At 46.0% G+C, this 21764-nt stretch overlaps 1 protein-coding gene across 2 annotated transcripts in view; it reads left to right on the top strand.

The window, feature by feature from the left end:
* The first annotated feature begins 6689 nt into the window (after nucleotides 1–6689).
* LOC6597150 overlaps nucleotides 6690–21764 on the top strand; it is a 45275-nt gene continuing 30200 nt past the window's right edge. For both annotated transcript variants that reach the window (XM_026989666.1, XM_026989667.1), the window contains exon 1: nucleotides 6690–6707. In XM_026989666.1, coding sequence (XP_026845467.1) covers nucleotides 6704–6707 — 4 coding nt within the window. In that variant the 5' untranslated portion in view covers nucleotides 6690–6703. The remainder of the gene's footprint in view (nucleotides 6708–21764) is intronic.

Raw genomic sequence — 21764 nt, 5'->3', positions numbered from 1 at the left:
GAGACTGGGGGAGTGGCAGCTATGAAAACACAGCGTGTTTAACGAGCCATTTGCCGCTTTGGCGCTGAACTTGCTAATTGAATTAGGGGCACTCGCTCTTCCTGCTCTTCCTGCCATTTTTCCCCATTCGTTCCCATCCGTTTCAGCGGCTCAGTGGCTCACTGGCTCAGTGGATGACGATGCGCCGGAGGCAGGATGTGAGCCGGAGCAAGCGCATTGCTGCTCCGGAACATCAACAAAGCCTCTGCGGAGTGCTGAGGGATGGAACAGGACGCCGGGCGGGGGCCCGGCACAGAGTATTTGGCTGCTAAACGCTTTGGCATGCCTCGAGGCCACACCATCATCCACGCCCGCAGGATTCAATTAAGTGTAAGTGCGCCCAGCGCCCACCCACACCCAAGCCCCCACACCTAACCAGAGAGAGCAAAGGCAAGGGGCAAGAGGCAGCCAAACGGAGACCGAATCTTGCAACAGTTTCCATCTAATGAGCAGCGAAGCCTCCCGAAAAAAACTTGGTCCTTCCACAGATAGTGGGAATGTGGGAACGAGCATAAAAATCTCGCCCAGCGGCGGTTATCGGTTATGATTAGCCGCCGAATACTCGATGCTGTCATAAAAGTTCGAGAACGCTGCGAAGAACGAACGAGCAAGTATCTCGACTCGATTGGCACTCAATTGAGGATGGGATGGCCGCCAGCTGAGTGGCACTGGCAGTGGCAGACAGACAAACAGACGGAAAGGCATGACGGAGCGTTGGGAGAGCATTTGCTGAATGGATGTTGAGGCACTACTTGTGGGGTTCACAGTCAACATTTGCCATACACTTTTGGGCCAAAAAGGATGAAAATACTATAATTTAGAGAAAAGTGCCAGCCCACGCACTGGAAGGGAGACTCCTAATTTTCATTAACACGCCATAAGATGTATGTATGCTATAGGTATACTCGTAGCTGTCATGTTTTGGGCCTGCAAACTGTCCTTGTGTGCTAAGGGTATTCAATCTGCCCTTCCTCTGTCACTGCCATTAGCGAAAAACCCAAGGGATTTTCCTCTCAGATGACACACATCCTCCCATCGACACATCAGCTACAATCTTCCCACGCACAAGGACGACACGACCACGACCCGCCGCCCATTCTGTCGATTCGGCCCATCGTTCATTGATAAAAATCGTCCTCGGGCCTGGGCCTCGGCCCCACGTCAGGCTCAATGGCCTCAGTATCCTTATTTTCGGCTTTGACTTTGATACCCCCCTCGCTCCACCAGAACAAGTCACGCCCCACTGCTGTTTGGGAATGTGTTTAAATTGTTGTTTTTTTATGGCCACCCCGTAGGGCGGGAGAGGGACCCGCCGCAACCCCATAATCGATGGCAGACAACGCGATTGCGACACACATAAGGAAAGTTTGCTCTTCAATTAATTTATCCCGCAGCGGGGGAACAAGTTTTAATTAGTTATCGCAAATGGTTATTTGATTAGGCTACTGCAAAGTTGCACCTGCAACGTGCAAAGCGCGACGTGCAACCTGCAACCTGCAACCTGGAACTGCCACCGTAATTGCCACACACTGCCAATTGCAACAGCGAGTTCTTTTCCTTGGGAAAAGGGAAAGGGATGGGATGGGAAAACCATTTTGCTGGTAAATTTATCAAACGCATTTTCGACCGGAGACCGAAGCCCGAAGACCGAAGGCCATAAGCCGAAATGGGGAAAGTGGAAAATTGAAAATTGTTCTCACAGGCCAAGGACGAGGCTATTTCATTATTAAATTCCAAAGGTCCTTGAGGGGTGCTCCGACAGGGTAGGGGGGCTGAGAGAAATGGTTGGTTGACATTTGGCTCTGGCTCGTTGACTTTTTTGTGTAGAGCGCAGCACACAAAATAAATGAAGGCGAAGGCGAACGGCGAACAGCGAAGGAAAAATGACTAGAAACCAATCAGCGTGAAAATTGTTCTCTCTTTTCCAACTACAGAAAAGGAAAAACACATACACCCACACACGTTGTTCTTTGAGGCATGTTGCGGTCTGCTTGTTGGCTCTTCGAATTCTTTAAATTGAGTTGCTCCGGGGCAAGTAATTTGCTCGACACGTGGTCCAGGACAGGACACAGTCCTGCATGGATAAGTTTTGTGTATGTGTAGGAAGCTAATAAAAATAGCTCCAGCTGAAAGAAGAAGTTCCGTGGAAGATTAGAAATAGATGTCGACAATCAATCACGCAATTGAAGGACTGCTTTCGCACCTTCACACTCTGCCACCCCGTCCACGTGGCGTATGCGTAATTCTATTTATAGACGAGAGACGAATTCTGCCACAGAAATATACACACCATACCTCCAATATCAGAGGAAAACAATGTAAACAAAGCAGCAGATGGGAGAGCAGAGCAAGAGACAGAGGCAGAGAGAGAGAGGAACAGAACGCAACAGTGTGATGCGAACTGTGACCAGAGACACGTCAGGGAACGGCAAACAGAAATGAGAACAGACATCTGCGCTTGCGCCGCCAACTGCGAAAAACTGTAACCAGTATTGCTGCTGCCACAGCCACTGCCAACACCACTGGCACTGCCTTTGCCACTGCTGCTGCTGCTGCTGCTGCTGCCTCTTGGCCATGGCAACGCTTCAGCCAGCGTCAGAGCTCAGTTCAGTTTTGGCAGCGAGCGCAGTTCGACGTTGACATCTGGCCCGTCTCCGCCGTCAGACGACAGTCGACAGTGGCCCCGAGCGGACCATGATGCCACGCAAAGATTCCACGCGCCAGTGCCCGACGACCAGCGAAAGTGTTCAATAAAAACCCAAGCGAACGAATAAAATACATACAACAAGCAAACTGTAATTTCCGTGCAAAAATTAGCGTATAAGTGAAGAGTATTTTTTTTTTGTTTTTTTTGGTTTTTGTTTGTTCTGGTAATGAATGGAAAACAAGTTGATGCGGGGAGCTGTGGCCAGCGTTGTTTTTTTTTGCTAGCGATGCTTGAAAATCAATGAAAGTGAAAGTGAAAACAGCATGCACACACACACAAGCAGACAGCTGCTCACACGCACAAGGGACACGCACACAGCACACATACACACACAGCGAGCAGTTCGGACCAAGGAGAGAGTGTGTGAGAGGCAGAGAGGCAGAGCGGCAAAGCAGAGCAAGTTTTATTTTTGACGTCATTAATTTGTAAGTGTTCTATGGCAGAAGCAATCGCGGGTGAATCTCTGTGAGTGTGTGTGTGCTTTTTTGTATTTGTACTTGTATTTGTATTTGTTGAGGTGTCAAGTTTTGGGAAATTAGCCTGACAAATTGCCAGCAATTAGAGGCAAGGAAATGAGAGAAAAGGAAGGCGAAAGCGAAAGCATTTGCCAGACCGTGGGCAAACAGGAAAACAAGAAAATGGACAAACAAAAAGTGTTGCATAACCTGCAGGCGCACTAACACCAATGCAACGGCTGCTGGCATGCCGTGTCCTTGATCGTTTGCATAAGCTGGGGCTCTGATGGCTCTGTCGTTGTCAGTCAAGCCTCCTCCTGCTGCTGCTGCTGCATGCCACATGCCTTCCCGCATGCCGCCTCCTTCTGGCGTCCATTCACTCTGGCATTGGCACATTTGCGCGACTCCTCGTCGTGTGCTTTGCCTCTGTGGGTGTGTGTTTGTGTGTGTGCGGGCCATAAGCTTAAACAAAAATTCATGGCACGCTAGCTTTGTGCAAAAAATAACATCGAGTCCATATGGGTGTGGAGCCCACAGAGAGAGAGCGTACACATTTCTAGGTCGGGTCGTCGCATTTTTAGGGTTAAAGGTTGCCCAGGCAGCAGGTTGGATGCCCCACACACACACACACACACACACACAGTAGGACTACGCTTATTCCCCTCAGTGCGAGTACATGTGGCTCTTCTGTACTTTTTGCGTAATTGGGTTGGACTGAAACGGGCAGGGAGGGGAGGGGAGGGGAGGCGAGTCCTTGAACTAGTGTGCCACATAAACGAGCGTTGCACGAACCTGCGTCACATGGGGCATCATTGCGAACGGGGCCCCGTCCCCGTCCTCGTCTTAAAGCCATTTTAAGGATTTATCTGCCTGGCCTGCGTTATCCAAATTTGGGTTTGGTTTGGGCTTCGAGGCCCAATCGTTATCGCCTCGCTTGGCGTTATTTACGAGCCCGTTTTGGGGACTTCTGGCAGCCAACCCTTCCGCGGCGCACAGGGGCAGGCAACTGGCATAGGCACAGGCACAGGCATAGGCCATTAACTAAATTGCCCAAAATGCTCAGATGCTTTAAATTATTTAAATGCCAGGGCCCCACGAGTGTCCAGGAGGGAGTGAGGGAGGGATAGAAAAGAGCAAGGCCAGTTGCAGAGCAGAAACTTCTCCGAGGCCGCAAAGAAAGGCAAACAAGGCAAACCGAGAGACCTTGGCAAATACCACAAACAAAAAAATACCCAACGGAGAGGGGCAGTGGCAGTAGCAGGGGCAGGGCAATGCCAATGCCACGCCCCTCCCCAGCGGCTCATAAATCTTGCTTAGTAACGCTCAAGTGCTCCAATTCCGGCGACTGATGGAGAGAAAGGGAGCGAGAGACACGAGAGCGAGAGATCTGAGGCTTCAGGGCCGCATTATAATATTTGCGGTTGGGAAAAAGGTTCGGTTAGCAGTCGGAAAAAGGATTCGGGCGAGGCTTATATGCGGCATTTTAATTATTTTAAATTGAACCAAAAACCCAAATTTGTCTGCCCAACTGGTCAACGGGACAGCGGGCCAGCTGGCCAGCGGGCTAACTGGCCAACAACTGGCCTCCTGTTAACTGGAACGGGGCCAATCTGAAAGGATTCCGCCCACCGGCCAGCCTATAATTTAATTAATGCCACTGCCTAGCTGCCATTTTCATTAACAAATCGGAGAGTTGTCGAAGCGAGCGTTTTTATTTTAATTAAAATGACAATTATGTGCACTTTTTGCAATGCCATGCCACGCCACGCCAGTAGTGGGTGTATTCATATCCAGGGAATATTAATTTGCAGTGGATATTATCCACACGGATAATAAATGTATAATAAAGTGGCTGCTGCTCTGTCTGTACTAATAGCATATCCACAAAATATACAAAATGGTCCCAATCCTTCAGAGTCTTTCGATGGGCTTTTCCCACGGTTCCCCATTCGTAGATTGCAGATTGTAAGGCATAGTTTTTAGACCCCCTCATTGCCGTACTGCTATACTGATATTCCCTTTCTTACATCTCCTGTAATCGATGGTAAATAGTTAATAACTTTGTTGAGATAATGAGATCGGCCTGCCTGGAGAACACTGAATAAATGAATGGCATTTATACAAATTTAATCAACCGTTTTGTATTAATCCCCTTGTTGGCATCCCAACGGGGATTATGCACACCCATTCCCCAGGATGTATGGCTATGGTAGTGTATGCGTACGAGTACGAGTATATAGGTATTCAGGCGTTAATTTTAATTGTGCGGCGCATAAATTCCGTGAGAAACGAGCCAACAATTTATTAATTGCATACAAATTCCATTCATTGTGTGCAAAGACCAGGGCCCTTTATGAGCAAAATGTCGAGAGAGGGTGGGGAGGAGGGGCCGTGTTTGGCTCAAAGGACATGGGGATGCCATGGAAATTTAAATAAAAATTGATAAACTAGTACGAAAAAAAAGAGAACTAGCATAGCATGTATCTTCTCTGCCGTTTTCGATTTATTCGCTGCCTTATTCAGTTAACACTTGAAAGTTTCATCGGCTTTTTATTAAAGCGAATTATCATTCAAAATTAATTCAATTTCCGCTCCACTCCAGCCATCCGATCCGATCCGCCAAGAACATAGCTGTGTTCAAATCAACAATAAATAATGGCCGCTGGAGCGGAATCCGGCATATACATACGTACAAATGTATGTACATGTATGTATGGGTATGTGTATGTGTATGCCCCATTAAGCAGAGAACCAGAATTGGAAAATAATTTGCATAAATTATCGAGGCAAAGACACAAACACAAATGGTGTTGCGTTGCGTTGCGTTGAGCTCAAATAAAAATTCTCCCTCAAACAAATATTTTGGTAGAATTTAAATAAATGTCATAAATAAATTAAAATTAAAACCCAAATTGCATTTGAGTGGCTTCGTGTTGGATCGTTTTGGATGACTGTGTGTGGGTCCCAGTGTGTGTCCTGTTTTGCGGTGTGGTGGTAGTGGGGCATTCGATAGATAAATAAATAAATTAAATATGCACATTTAAATGGCAATCAAGAGCAGACAAATTGCCAGGACCAGGACCAAAGAGAAAAAGGCTAAACAATGCATACAACATTCCCAGCAGCAGTAGCAGAAGCAGCAGATGTCATTTGTCTCACTCTGTGGATGTATCTGTGTGTCTATAGTGTGCGTGTGTGTGTTTCTGTGTGATAACAAATTCCCTCCCCCCAACCGGCCACCCATCATACCATTCTGTTTTCCGTGTTATTCAGCAAACGATACGCGAAACGCGATACGACAAACGCACACTTCAAATAAAACTGTGAATTACATAACATAACATATATTACTAAATACATATATTAAGTACGAAGTTCATTCTTTTCTGTGGTGCTAACCAACATGCGCTACTAGGCGTATACGTGATAACAAACCAACCCAACAGCCAAAAGCCAACAGCCGTACAGGCACAGCCGCATAGGCATTGTTGCCTCTGACAAAATGAGTAAGTACTTATACGAGATACGAAATAAATTGTAGAATATACGTACTGTAGGTACATCCAATAATCCCCCAAATTTATAGCCAGGCTGTACAGGCTTAGTGCCTTCTGGTCCCATCGTCGGTAATACATATACGAGTATGTATGTTTTTAATTACACATTTGCTGAATGTCATACCATGCCTGGTCTGAGTCAACTTCTTCACCAAATCAAACAACCAGATTGAGTTACTTCGATTAGTTGGGGGGCTAGTTGGTTCTTTCCCCAAGCCAAAATTGTAATCGTAAATAATAAATGGAGTACTCAGCTCCGACCTTTCTTCCCTCCCAATTGTCTGTCAGCCCCGAAACTAGGCGAACCCTCTCTCCGAGTGAGCCCCAAGGTGGCAATACTGAGCAGCCGAGGGAGCAATGATAAAAAGGCTGATGGTTCATGCTTCCCAATTACTTGCTCAATCCACGAACAGTACTTATATTTCATGCGAGTGAACGCGTGCCCTGCCTGCTGCTGTACTAGATGAAAGATGAAAGATTAAATGCTTCACAACTTGTTAGCTTGTTAACGGTTTCTTCGATGTAATCAAATGCCAGGGTGCACGTAAGCACTTTGAAGCACAGCGCACATGAAGCACATGGTTACTTAATTAATGCTTAATATCCTTGTAATGCAATTTACAGTGCGTATACTCAATGTGAGAATATCCTCTGGTTTCGACACCGCACAGACTCAATTAGGAGGCAAAGATTTTTGCTAAATTTACCAAAATACATTGTAACTCAATTTTCTTAAACGCTCTACAAATGAACATCAGCCAGGAAGACGGGTAGGAGCAGGAGCAGACGCAGGAACAGGAGCAGAAGAGCAGCCACAGCCACAGTGAGACCCGGAGACGGTGTCGGAGTCAGAGCCTTAGTAGACAGCAACAGAGGCAGAGGCAGCAGCAGCAGCTAAGCGCATTAAACTTGAATACTTGACAGGCAGCAAGCGGCAGGCAGGCCGGCAGCCGGAGGAGCAAAGAAAGGAGCCAACGTAACGAAACGAAGCGAAACAAGAGACAGAGAATATTGCAAATGGGGCATGGGCATGGAGCAACGGAGTCCTGGCCGGATTTAGTTGTCAGAGTTGTGCGTCCGTCCGTCTGGCCGTTCAGTAGGCCGATTCCTTCAGGACCTTCTATTGATACGCCTGTCTGCCATTCAATGCCCAATGTTTATTGCATATCAATTAAGGGGCAGCGAGCAGCCGAGAGGAGCAGCAGGAACAGTAGAAACAAAACACAAAATGGCAGCATGGTCTAGGTGCCACAGCCACTTGCCACTTGCCAGGCACAGTCCCAGTCCCCGCCTCTCCTTCTCTCATTGGCAGCAGCTGCAGGCCATGTCGTAGAGGATCAAAGCCCCCACGGACCTGGTCGGGGACGCAGAACGTGCCGAACATTTGCGCAAAACTTTTCAAGGATTCAAGGATGCGTGCGCGGCACAGTGTGGCACAGGCACAGGCACAGGCACGGGACAGCCTGTGTGCTGTGCTGTGCTGTGCTGTGGTGTATGCTGTGTGTTTGAGCTGCCTGTCAAAATCAACTTGAGCGTGCCATAATTTCCACGCCAAATGAGTTCAAGTAGAGCCAGCCACCACCACCGCATCTCCTTCTGCCAGCTCCTCCTCCTTCAGCTCCTTCAGCTCGTTCAGCTCCTCCAGCAGCCGTTCCAGCTGTTCCTCTTTCTCTCTGTCTCTCCTTTGAGTTGTCCTCGGGGCGGGAGTGTTGCACGTGTGCGCAATTAAAAATGCAGCTTGCGGTTGTCGGGCAAACGTTGATGCCACTTCTTCTGCACTTACCCCTGCACCGCTCTCTGGCCACACCCCCCACCCAGACCCCCCTCCTTCTGTCACTCCGTTGGCAGCTGCTGCCCCAGTGACACACAAAGCTGGCTCTAAAAGAGACTCGACTATGCGTCGTGGTGCACTCATTTGGCCGGCTTTTCAGTTCAATTTGTTGTTGTTTTCGCCTTAATTAAATTAATGCTCGCTTCGGGACCAGCACCGCGGCGTATACGTAATTTCAATTTCACTTTTTCCCCACTGCAGAGAGAGTTTCACTCGAAAAAGAAAATGCTGAAACAACAAAGCAACACCAACAGCACCAGCACCAGCAGCAGCAGGAGGAGAAACAAAAAACCAAAAACACATACACACACACACACACACACACAGGGAGCGAAGCATTCACCATCCAAATCCCTGACCTGATTTAGTGACTTCTCCCCATCCTCCATCCCAGTCCTCCTCCTCCGAATGGGAGAGGTTGCTGCATTTTCTCTGTTTTTCCTTCGCTTTTGTTGCATTGGCTTTTGCTTTCCGTTTAGTTACCTTCCACATCCACCTCCTCCTCGTCACCCAGTATCCCTTATATCCCCTCTCCCTATTTCCGTATTTCCATCTGCCGCTGTTTACTTTTTATGCCAACTTTCCATTTTTATTTCTCCCGAAAAAATGTCGCCCGCCCGTCTGTCTGCCATCTGAAAAGCCAACATCCCGTCCAGAGTTGACTCGGAGATGCCTCTACCTCTGCCCTGCTCCCTGTTGGCCCTTTCTTCTTCCGTTCCACTTGCAAATGGCATTAGAACATTTCATTGCTCGGCAGAGCAATGGAAACGTGCCCAAGTCCATGTCCCGACTACGAGCCAGAGCTGGTTCTGGTTCTGGTGCTGGAGCTGGAGTCGTGGTCTGGTGGTGGCCTCAGGTCTGGCCAGCAAAATGCCAAGCAAAATCTATTTTTAACAATTTGCAACATCGTGAAAGTCCGTGCGACGTCATGTGCCAACGATTAGGGTCAGGAGGAAAGAGCTCTCGCTCTCCCTTTCTATGGGAAAGGGTATGTACTATATTTATTCCTGAAATTCTTTCGCTTCGCCAGGGGAATATATTTGCAAAATTTGTTACGTACGAGTACCTACTGTTTGTGCTTAAAACCATCGATAAACATAAACAGAAAACTCTTTCTAGTATTTACTTTTCTCTTTCGAACTGGGACTAGTATCTAGATCTAGTATCATCATTTGAACTCATTCAAATGTCTTTTAAGAGCATGCAAAAGTGTTACTCTGGGAAATGCACAGCCAGCAGCCAGCAGCCAACAGCCATCGTCATCCACTTCTCCGTTTGTGTCTATCCCAAGTTTTGTGTGTTTTCTGCTTAGCCGAGTGCAAGATCAGCTAACTTCAATGGCCCAGAGTCAGGAGTTTTTTCCAGGGAGGCGAGGGGCTGCAGCTGGAACAGAGCAGAGCAGGGCCATAAACATAAACTTGCATTATGGCCAAGCAAATAAAACTGCAGCCAAATGACACGTACAACTGCCACAGATTGGGAGTAGGATCCGGGACTGGGAACTGGGGACTGAGGACTGGGGCATGGTGGCTGGGGGCTGGGGGCTGGGAGCTGCGACAGGGGCACACTTCTGTGCGATTTACTGCGACTTTGCTTTCGGTTTTCATTTTGTTTTATTCTCGCCTGTTCTGGCCCTTTTGAGGCCATCGATTTTGCCAGTCAACATTTGTCCTGTTGTTGTTTTTTCTCCACCAAGAAAGCGAGAAAAGTGTGTCAATGAAATTGTTGCTGTTCCTCTGTTGATGTCTCCCTGCATTGTCAACAGTTTTTTTTTTTTAAAGCCCTGGCAGCTGATGATGATTTGTGGCTGCCACACAGAGTGCCTGCTTTGCTCCTCCTCTGCTCTGCGCTGTATTCAGGCATACATTGAAATGTGATTTGAAAGAGCTCTCGCGATACCATACAATCCCATGCCATAAAGAGGTCCCCTCTATAAAAATGTAATGGATTGATCAGAGAAAGGGAGCCATCCCATGGGGCATGGCATTTGTCCAGGGAAGTCCTTAGAAATGGGCAAAGATATTACTTTGATGATAAATAACATCTCGAACTCTCATCTGCAATAGGCAAAAGGCAATCCATGGTCCTGGATTGGTTCTTGTGTAGGGGAGAACAATTATAATTACAGTCACTAATGAGCTATTCCATCGATGGCATTACTTTGGCCAGTTAGCCAAAACAAGCTAAGAGAGAGGCTGAGAGAATATTTGTTCAATTTCTTGGACTGATTGCATTGATTTCTCCATTAGCCTCCACTTGGCGTATACGCAACGCGTCCGATAAAGACGCACATCATGTATGCCAGGCACAAACACAGAAGACACAGGACACAGAAGGACACCCCCACACACATAAGCAAATGGAGCGGACCAATAAAATGCAATTGCAAATTTATACAAATGTCTTGGAATTATTATTGTATTGTATGTATATTCGTATTCGTATTCTTATCCCGGTTTCCCTTATTGTCATAGTCCTTTCTGTGCCTGTGCCTGTGTCTGGGGTTGTGTTTGTGCTTCTGTGTTGTGTGCGTGTGTCGCAATTTCAATTTAATTGTTCTTTCAATGTGTGCGTGCATGTCTCTCCATCTCTCTCACTCTCTCTCTGCGTATGTGTGTGCTTTTGGGTTCTATTTGGGTTATTCGGTTCGAATTATGGCAGAAATAAGCAAATGTTTCATCCTCCTCCAGTCCGTCTCCTGTGTCTCCCTCCGTGTTCCCCTTTGTGTGCCCTTTGCCTGGCCATGTTATGTGTTTATTTTTATTTGCCCAAGGATTTGCCTCTTCCTGCGGATAAGGGCAAAGACGTTGTGTTAATGGCAAGCATATCCTTATTACATATATCCTGCCGGCTTGCTTGCCCTGGCACGTTTCGTAACAAGTTTGTTATAATAAAGCTTCAGCAGGACCTGCCGCTGCTGCTCTGCTTCATCCCGGGAATCCTCAGCACCAGCTGCCACATTACGCACCGCACAAAATGCGATAGGAAGAGACAGAGACAGAGACAGAGAGAGAGAGAGAGGGAAAACCGAGAAAAACAACAGCCAGAGAATGAGAAAAATATCCTTTTTAAATACATACACATACATATACGTACAATACGCAGGGAAACAGAAATAAACAACTTTTCTCTCTCGCTCTGACAGAGTTTTTATGACCACAAAACAATTTTCTCTTTTTATTTATGATTACACGAGAGCCGGGCCCACGACAGCCAGCCCTGAAACACAAATATTTATTTATTCGGTTATAAAAATAAGCTCCACTGAATTTACAATCGAATAGCGAAAGGAAATGCTTCAAATGAGAATTCAATAAGAGAACAGCAACGACAGCAGCAGCCAAATGTACTCTCATGCGAGAGCATGAACTGCATTTAAATCGGAAATCAGTCAGCGGAAAAATATGCAAAGTAATACTCGTTCCAGGAAGGGGGAGTGAGGGCAGGGACTGCTTAAAGTGCTTAAAGTGCTTAAAGAGTATCTGTGGGCTGTGTGAGGGCACATTATAGGCATCTGTTCGTGTGTATGTCCTCTTGCGTGCTGCACTCCTTCTGCTCGGACAGGACGCGGCTGCAGTGCAAACAACATGGCCGCAACACGAAGCACTGGGCACACTCCAGCTCCAACTACAGCTACAGCTACAGCTACAGCTCCAGCCTCGTTGAACTCATTCCGGAGTCATAAAGTTGGTCACATTCAAATTAAAATTCAACTTTCGCACGCCTCGAGTGCCGGCAGATGGCAAACGGGGCCTCCATCCGCCCCTATCCTGCTCCTCCCGCCAGGAGGTGGGCGTGAACCAACTCTTAATGAGGCGTTGGTTGCCCCAACATGGCCAGCCAAGGAGACAGACAGACTCTTCGGACAGCCAAATGCTGTTTGCTCTGCTCTGCTGATAGTTTCAGTTAGATTTTTGCCAAAATGTTGAGTCTTGTCTTGGGATCCGTGCTCAAACAACCAAGCTCAAACTAGGGGCAACTTTCGTACTTTCAATATTGACCTGCTCCAAAGGTAATCACCAGAAAAGTTGTTTCGAAATGAATAAAAGTCCGAGCATTATACGTTTACTTTCAAGAATTATATGCTAAATTACCCCCGATCAGAGGAACAGCTGCTCATCTGGATTGAAAAACGAAAGATTGCCCACATTTTCAGTTAATTATTTTTCCTGGCAAATGGTTCATCGATTCAGCACTTCAATCTAATGGCCAATCAGGAATAAAATGTTGCGTGTTCCTTCAGCCGATCGACCTGTAAGAGGCTTTTTGCTTGCCTCAAGTGCCCATCGACCCACTAATTTTTGGTTGCAGCTCAGCCTGCAATATGGTAATACCCAGTCATTATCACACTTGCTGGCTGGCTGGCTGACTGGCTGGAATTACTTAACTACCTCTAAGTCCCATCGATTTGGGTCGCCACTTGAACGCCCCACTCTAGTGCTAGCTCTGCAATACCCATACCCGTACCCGTACCCGTACTTGTGCCCGTATCCGTATGTGGCGCCGTAATAGCCTATCCAAAATCGATTTGGGGCAGGTCTACCGACTGCACTCGGATCGTCTAAAAGCAGCCTCTTGAAATGGGACTAAGGCCCGACCTCCTGCCACCTCACAGAGATCCCATAGCATCCCATAGCAGCCACACCCACAATTTCAAGCTTAATGCATGCTTAAAACTATGCAACGCTTATTTATGGCCACATTTTTGCGTGTGCGTGCATTCCTTTGCCTTGGTGTATGTGTGTGTGTTTGGTGTGTGTATGTGTTTGTAAATCTGTGTCAACGGCAGCTGCAACTGCTGGCATGTAGTAGCACCACTACTCCCCTGCCGACCCTGCCTACCAGTTGCATATTTCTCTCCATTGTTGCTGCTGCTGCTGCTGTTGCAGCAGTTGTTGCGGTTCATGTTGTTGCATGTCGCGTTGACATTTTTGCGTGGCTGACATTTTTCCCTTTTTTATCCCTCCTCCCCCCTTCCCCTGCCGTGCAGTAATTCATATAGGTACACATACATACATACGTACACGTAGAGTCCTGCATGGGAGGAAGTATGGAAGTTATCAGATGCAGTCACCCGTCACACGACAGCAATTTCTCATAAAGAGTACAAATTATGAACAATTAAATTAAACACAACTTGCGTACGTACTATACGTAGCCGCCCTGCGCTGCCACTAAGTGCAGCATGAAATTAAATGTTGAAATTGTTTCGGTTTTTCGGATTCGGGTTCGGGCTCGGGTTCTACAGTACGTATGGGTATAATGGCAAAACCTCACCCATACTACAACATGATAATTATTTTCAGCATTTTTCATTTGCATCATGGAAATTACTGAGCGGAATTGTGGAAAGAATGTGAAAACTTTAACGAAGATATGTTGAAACATTGTGAAACAATTGTAGGTTCAAAGAAGTCTGGTAAAGCGACTATTTTTTGGTCACATATCATGCTGATCTCTTGCACAGGCTATAAATATAAATGTCCTATATAAATGTTGTATAAAGGAGATCACCTTTGGCTGATGCGACCTCTATTCTCCAGATCAATGATGAATCCGGCCAATGATGAAGGCCCAAATGTTGAGTTGAGTTGTAATTTCGAACTGTTCTATTTTCTATACTATAAAAACTATAAAAAACTATAACGTATTTAAAACCAAGACCAATGCTGAGAAAAGGAGCAATTTAATCTCATCCTTCTAATGAAAGCTACTGCATGTATACCGCAAGTGTTAATAGGGTTCAACGCGACGCATCTGAATGATAACTTTAGTTGTCTTATATCTTAAGTCTTATATCAAGTCAAGTGTATTGTTTATGGCGTGGCATATATCCGTTCCTGTTCATGTTCATAAGCAGCCATGATTCCAATTATCATTCATTAGGCTCTCCTATTCTGGCTGAAAGGCACCTCTCAGTGTTTATTTATTTAGTCTTTATCCTAGTGCTACAATATTTACCCCTATTTAAGACACTAATCACAAAATTATTCAATCCTAAAATCAGGTTCCGTAATCATTTTAAGTTATGGTATCGAAATTACAAGGTAATGATCTTATTTCAAGTTTTATTTGAATTATTCTAGTTTTGAGTAGTTTTATAAAACTTGAACTTCATCATTAGTTTTGATCAAAAAATAGAACTCAAAAATAATTATTATTTATTTTTACAGCTGCGACGCTAGAATTTGCGAGAATATTATTGCATTTCTTTGTAAAAAGACCACAAAGCTACCCCCAGTAATAAAACTTTCCTTAGTAAAAATTCTTTTTATTTTTTTGGTTTTAATTTTGGTGTCAGATTTTGGGTCACGTTTAATTAAAAACATTTTCGCCAATGACCCACTAGCGAGATTGTATATTTGATTTGCATGCATCGTTTTGATTTTCAATACTAAATATTTTTTTAATAATAATATTAAATTTTTTTTTATATTTATATATTCAATTTTTTGTTTTGCTAGTTAATATATTTTAATATTTATTGATTATTTTTTTTTTTTGTATTTTTGTGTTTGTTTAAAGTTAAAATTGCATTGCGTTTCCAATGTGTTTCATGTCATTTTGGAGCTGATTTCACAGTCGAACTGCGTGAACAAATATTGGCTTTTCAGAGCTACCGATATTTCGCATCTTAAGCAAACAAAAACGTCTCTACTTCTGGACACTGTAGGGCATAATCTTGGTCTTTGGCAGTCGTTATTTTAGGAAGAAAAATACAAGCACTTGCGTTTATCCAGTTATTCAGAGTTAAATTATATGTATATTTTATCGGAGAATTGTGAAAATTTACCTGACCTTTTCACTCTATATTTAACATACATATGTACGTATGTACATCAACCTTTTCTTACTAAAGCCATCCGTGTAGCGAAAAATTATATTCCATAAAAAAGCAACGTAGATTTGGTCATCAGAAGTGGGAAATCTTTTTATGAGTAACCCTTGAGGTTTCCCCATCACCTTGCGGATATGTGCTGTTGCGGACGAAGCCTAGATTATTAAATTTATTGACGTACTCAATAGATGCGTTGTCGAGCACGAGTTTTTCAAATGCTGACGTGTCTAATGGTTTTTTATATATTATTAAAAATTTGGACTCTATATAGTTGACGACTAATGTACATTAGAACATCATCAGCATATAGAACATATGGACTGAACATTGAGACACAAAATTTGGGAGATCCCAAACCATCTACATAAATTGAAAAAAGAATATGGCCGAGAAGAGTACAGAGCCCGGTAGAATTTTCGGCAATCTCTAAACATGTTCAGCTCTTCGCCAGTTTCAGTTTGAGGTCAAGGCATAACTCTAATCATTTTCGGCTTAAGAACTTGCCAGGATATCATTTTTCTGAGCTTTTCAATTGCTTGATAACATATTTATTTTCGAATTATCCGCTGGAATTATCCAACTATTACTCTTTTGCGACTATCCAAAAGCCTGCTTCCAACAAAAGTTGAGAAATGCAGCGAGCAGCTTGCATAAACTAATAATCTCCCAATTCGGGATACTAAACTTTCACAAGAGAGAAAATAAGGTAACTTTCTGAGAGAACATTCCTCGAAAGTTTCCCATTTGTGGCAGACGGAGCGGCATCCCCAAATCGATGAAATAACCCGCAAAAGGCGAGGCGCAAAGAGTGGCAACGGAACGAGAATAGAGAATGGGGAATGGGGAATGGAGAAAAATAGCAATGAGCATATGCAGAATAAAATGGAGAATGGAAAATGGAGCATAAATCCACAGCCTCAGACGGTACCAGTCCAGGCCTGGCCAGACTGTCTCCACCTTTTGCGGCTTTCAGGTCTCTTGGCACGCCTCAGCATGCCACGGCACCTCCTACTTGGGAGATGTAAGGCACGCGCGGCGGCGGCACGCTTGCATTTGGAGGAAACAAAAGGACATGGTAAAAGAACTTGAAGGATACGCTGCGCTCTCATCATATCGTATAAAAAAGGATCCAAGAAGTCGGAGTAAAGTGGCAAAGTGCTTGAGCAGAAGCCTTCCATCGAAATGCATTGTGGGCGAATGGGTGTATGGGATGCAGAGGACTCCTCCGCAATCCGGCAGCACAGCCACAAAGCAAACATATTTTCATTTTAAGCGCTTCGGCATAAGGGGAAAACTCATTAGAGCGCTGCGAAAATAACTCGAAGCCCGAAGACCGAAGACGAAAGTCAAAGGCGGAAAAGGCAAAAAAAAAAGGCAAAAAGGCAGCAGCAGCAGGAGGAGGAGCAGGATCAGCAGGAGTAGGGATATGAAATTGAAAATTTATAATATCCGCTAACATAAGAGGAGCACCAGAGAGGCAGCGAGTCAGGGAGTGAGGGAGTCAGGGAGTGGAGTGGAGAGGAGACTCCACTTGAATTGCTGTTGATGTTTTCATGCGGCAAGTTACGAGTATCTATGGATATTTCTACCATAGAAATGAAGTGCAACAGCAGCCACTTGTATTTTCTTGGGGCAAGAGCGAAAGAGGAAATGAGGAATCTCTTAATTTATTAAAAACTTAACAAGGAAAAAGTTGCCAAGTGGCAGCCAGCAATGAAGGCAAGGCATTAGCCCATTAGTCCTGCGTGTTTCTGTGTGTCTGTTCGTCTGTGTGTCTGCGCTTCCTTCCCGTGCATCTAGTGCCGGGGCATTAGCAACACTCAAGGACACTTTTGCAGCAGGAAGCAGACAAGCAACTTGCCACACTCTTGCCACGACCCATCCCCGCCAGGAAACTGCAACATTAAGTTAATTTGCAACGTGCACAGCAGCGCAAGTCGGAGATAAGCACCAGAGCATCCCTGAAAAGTATTCTATATCTGTATCCACCTTCTACTTGCCTCCTGCCCCATCGATGAGTTGGCTGTTCCGCGCTGATTTCATGCGATTGGCAGTGCAGTCACGGGGCCTGGCCCAGGACACCAAAGTGCAGACTGCAGAACTCGACTCCACCCGCACAGCGAGGCTAGGCTGCCCTTGATTAGGCCATCACACTCGATGAGCATCCTCCTTCGATGTGCTGTGCTGTGCTTTGCTGTGCCATTATGTTGCCAATTGCCTGGGCATTTGTCACTCTCTGGCTAAGAGAACAGGAACAGGCATCCATCGGTCTTTGACTGGAGACTCCACGACCCACTCTCTCCCTCTCTCTCCGTGGTTGACTGTGGTCAGTGAAAGGCAGGGGCAAAAGGAATGGTAAATGCTTCAAGTGGGAATTTATCCTTAACACTTACTAGCCTCTTAGTGGCTCAAAGCACAGTCTTTGCTTTCCTTGGGACAGCATTAAGTAAAGGCAGAAGATCTCCATTTAGGTGCAACATTTAATCATCGGACAGAAGTACCTTCAAGGCTAAAAAATAATAAGCAATTTGAGTAATTTGTTTTCCCCCTTGAACCCTTTACTCATGAATAAATTCCCCATTTAGATCTTCAGTAGTTCCCATAAATAATACCCGCTGGCTAATACTATGAATACGTCCCGTCCCTCTACTTGGCTCAAACAATAATTCATTTCGCCGACTTTTGGCCGCTGGCATCGCCATCCCCGCTGACAGTAACAACAAGCGACAGTTATGCCCTATGCTTGTGGGTCAGACAGGGCTCGGACTTCCGCTGGATATTATCCATTAGGATGATTACAGTGATTAAAGGGGTTCCGGCACCACTCCCACCCCCCGAGCGCTGGCTGCTGTTGTTTCGCCGTCTGTTTATCCAGCTGCGCCAATTGGGAAACGGAACGTGGCCAAATTAGGGCAAGACGGTGGACACGCTGCAGTTGTGGCGCCTCCGCGCGCTGGAGCTCCGTGACGCGGAAGTGGCAACGCAAACGAACTAACCAAGAGCCACTTACTTACATCCATAAGCCACGGGGAGGAACGGGAGTGACGGGAGGGACGGCAGGGGGAATAAGACCACAAGGAGCAGCCAGATCCTGGCCACACAACAGAAAAAGAAGGAGCGAGCCGGCGCGACTACACGCGCCTTTTGCTATTTACTCAGAGGGAAAAACCCTCTGCATGGGTTAGGGGAAGGGACTTCACGGAGAGACAAATAGCAGCCCGCGGGGCAAACTGCAGTTCCTCCACAGCAGCAGCAGCAGCAGCACCAGCACGGAGTGCTATGCCTATCCACTCCACTCCACTGCCCTTCCCAAACCCACCAAAACTCGTCACAGTTGCCTTTATCCTATTCCTATTCCTATCCCAGACTCTTCTCCCGGGTACTACTCCTCCATTTTGTTATGCACGCCGCTTCACACTTCCTGCTCGGCAGGATTCTGACGCCCCTCGCACCCTCTCTGCACCCCTGCCACCTGCCACGCTGCACCCTTGAGGCACCTTATCAAGTGCCATTTTTCATGCAATGCTGACGCCATCGTTGTCCTCGTCCTGGTACTCGTACTCGTACTCGTCCTGCTGCTGCTGCTGCTGCTGCTGCTGCTGCTGCTGCTGCTGCTCGTCGTCGCTTTGTCAAAACCACGAAGTTATCCATGGAGCCGTGAGCATATTGTCTTGTGCTCGGGCGGAGGACTGTTTTGGGGGCGTGGGCGTGCTAAAGTTTTCTTCTTATCCTTTTTTTTATCACACATGCAGGGCAGGATCCTGGAGCGCACAAAAGGCAGCCGCAGCAGTTGGAGGATTCCTGCTACTGCTCCTGCTCCGGCTCCTGCTGCGCTGCGTGGGCTTTGTCTTGGTGCCACGCAAAAGTGGCTTTGTGTGCCATTGTCTATTCTCATCTACAACGCCCCTGATTGGACGCGGGTGGGCGGAGGGGATGGGAAGTGGGTCAAAAATCGATGAAATAATCTCTGGCTAATTGGTTGAATGGGTAACTTTTCCTGGACTCGGACGGGACTGGCCTGCCCCGCTCTCTCCCTCTCTGCGGCCCCGAAAGCGAATGCCCAGTGGAGTCCGTTTCAGCCAGGCATTGTTTTGCCGTCTGAGGCTGACCTCCTTAAACCTGTCGCCAGGGCAGTGGCCGGGACCTCCCCGGAGTCCCATTGCATCCTCCACTCGGATGTGCTTTGCATGCTCCAGTTACCTCTCCAGCGCTAGGCTCCTTCTTCTCCTTCAGCCAGGCGGCTGCTCCTCAACTTTGCCGCAACTCGAATGAGTTCTATCAGCACCTGCCATGGCCTGCTCTCTGCTCGGTGCTCCCTGCTCCGTGCTCCTCTGATCCCTGACCCGGCTTTGGCGGTTCAACTTTCAGCATTAAATATGTGGCCAGAACTCCCAGGCGCCCCCAACTTTCCGTGCCCCGGCGGACTCTTCTTTTCTCTCCTGCTTTATGGAAAAATATTACACGGAGATTTAAGTTTTTCGAGTTCTGGCGCTTAGCCGCCATTTACCTTTACCTGGCCAACAACGGGGCTGGGCTGGGATCGGGTTGAGTGGGGTTGTAGGTTGTGGGGGTTTTGGGGATTGTAGGGGGCATGCCCCATTGTTGTTGCGCTGACACAGATATTATTGTCTGAAATCGTGTGGTTCTTTCTGCCTCACCCAGACGGGGACTTCCTCTGAAATATATATTTTTCCGCCATTTTCGCTTCTAATTTAAGTGAAATGTTGTTTTTCCATTGTGGTTTTTGTGGGTTTGTGTTCGTTTATGCAAATACATATACATGGATACACACACATATGTGTGCTTTGCGGTTTCCCCGCATTTACATACATATACATATTTTCATATTGTGATGCTCTCTTTTTACTGCCTTCGGACCACTTCCCATATTGTAATTGTTGTTTTCGTTGTATTTGTGCATTGTAATTATTTGAAGTGGTTCCATCTTCCACTCCACTCCACCCCACCCCACTCTCTCTCTCTCTCTCTCTATCTATCTCTCTCTGAAGTGGAGTGCTGTAAAAGGTTGAAGATCGTTGAAAGGCCTTAAACTAGAGCGTATTCCTTTACATTGGATATCAGAACCCTATCCTCACCAATGCGCCACCGATTCCTTAAGCCATCCCAATTTCTAGTTCTCTATTGGTAGATTTACACCAAGAGTGGAAATTATTTTCACTTTAATTTGATCATTAATATTCAAATACTTTAGTGAAAAATATAATATTTAGAAACTAAATGTTTTTTTATAGCTAAAATAAATATTTTGGTATTTTAAATCAATATTTGTATATTTAGAGGAAATATTTGTATATTTAAAATAATTACAAAGCCCCACAAAAAAAAAGTGTTGTGCGCGGCTGACCAGAGTACGCCATGTATTTTGGTGCGCTGGACACGAATCCAAGGTCAGATTTCCTCCATCACGTCAGGTTTTTATTCCAACCTCAAAAAACCCACAATGTTGGAAATCTGGTGGAAAGTTATTTGAAAAATACATCGGATTCACTTGAAGTTCGTTACGCGGGGGTATTTTATTATTATACCCGATACGTATAGGGGTATATTAGATTTGTTGTGAAAATGGATGTGTGTAACGTCCAGAAAGAAGCGTTTCCGACCCCATTAAGGATATACATTCTTAATCAGCATCAATAGCCGAATCGATTGAGCCCTGTCTGTCCGTCCGTCCGCCAGTCCGTCCCTATGAGCGCATAGTGCTCAAGGACTATAAGAGCTAAAGCAACGACATGTATCCAAACTTCTGTAATATGTCACTATTACACGTATATTTCAAAATTTCGGTAGGTATGGACCGAGTTTAAAAGACATTTCTTAATACATTTATTTTCACTACTTGTTGCACATATTTTATTTAAAAATGGGTGTGTTTCGATTCGAATCTGATACAAGACTTCCGCGGCAAAAGGAATCTAAATAAAGCTCCAAATATTGTGGCAAAGTCTTGTCCACTTTTTAAGTACCAAGATTTCCGACTTCCTGCATCAAAATCGAGAGGATGGGGGAGGGCGATAGCAGAGGCAGACGGGGAGGCAGAGGCGTTTTCCTAAGCCAGTTCTACAAAGAAGAAATTCATGCTCTGCCATTTCCGCAATTTTGAATGCAATTTTATTGCCATAATTCAAGCCACACAGCAACTGCAGTTGCAGGCTTCTTTGTTGGCTGCTGACCACAAACTGCCTGCAAGCGTTGGTCTGAGTTATGGCCAAGCATCTGGGCAGCCCAGCCCACAGTCCCCTCCTACCAGGATGTGGCATGTGGCATGCGTGCGTGCCTGCTGGCTGATTGATGGCTACACTTGGCGCTAACTAAACGG

Source organism: Drosophila persimilis, unplaced genomic scaffold, assembly GCF_003286085.1.
Source record: "Drosophila persimilis strain 14011-0111.01,24,50 unplaced genomic scaffold, DperRS2 tig00000431-arrow-pilon, whole genome shotgun sequence".
Taxonomy (NCBI): Eukaryota; Metazoa; Arthropoda; class Insecta; order Diptera; family Drosophilidae; genus Drosophila; species Drosophila persimilis.
Note: the sequence above shows the minus strand (reverse complement) of the source record. Positions and strands in the feature narration are given on the sequence as shown.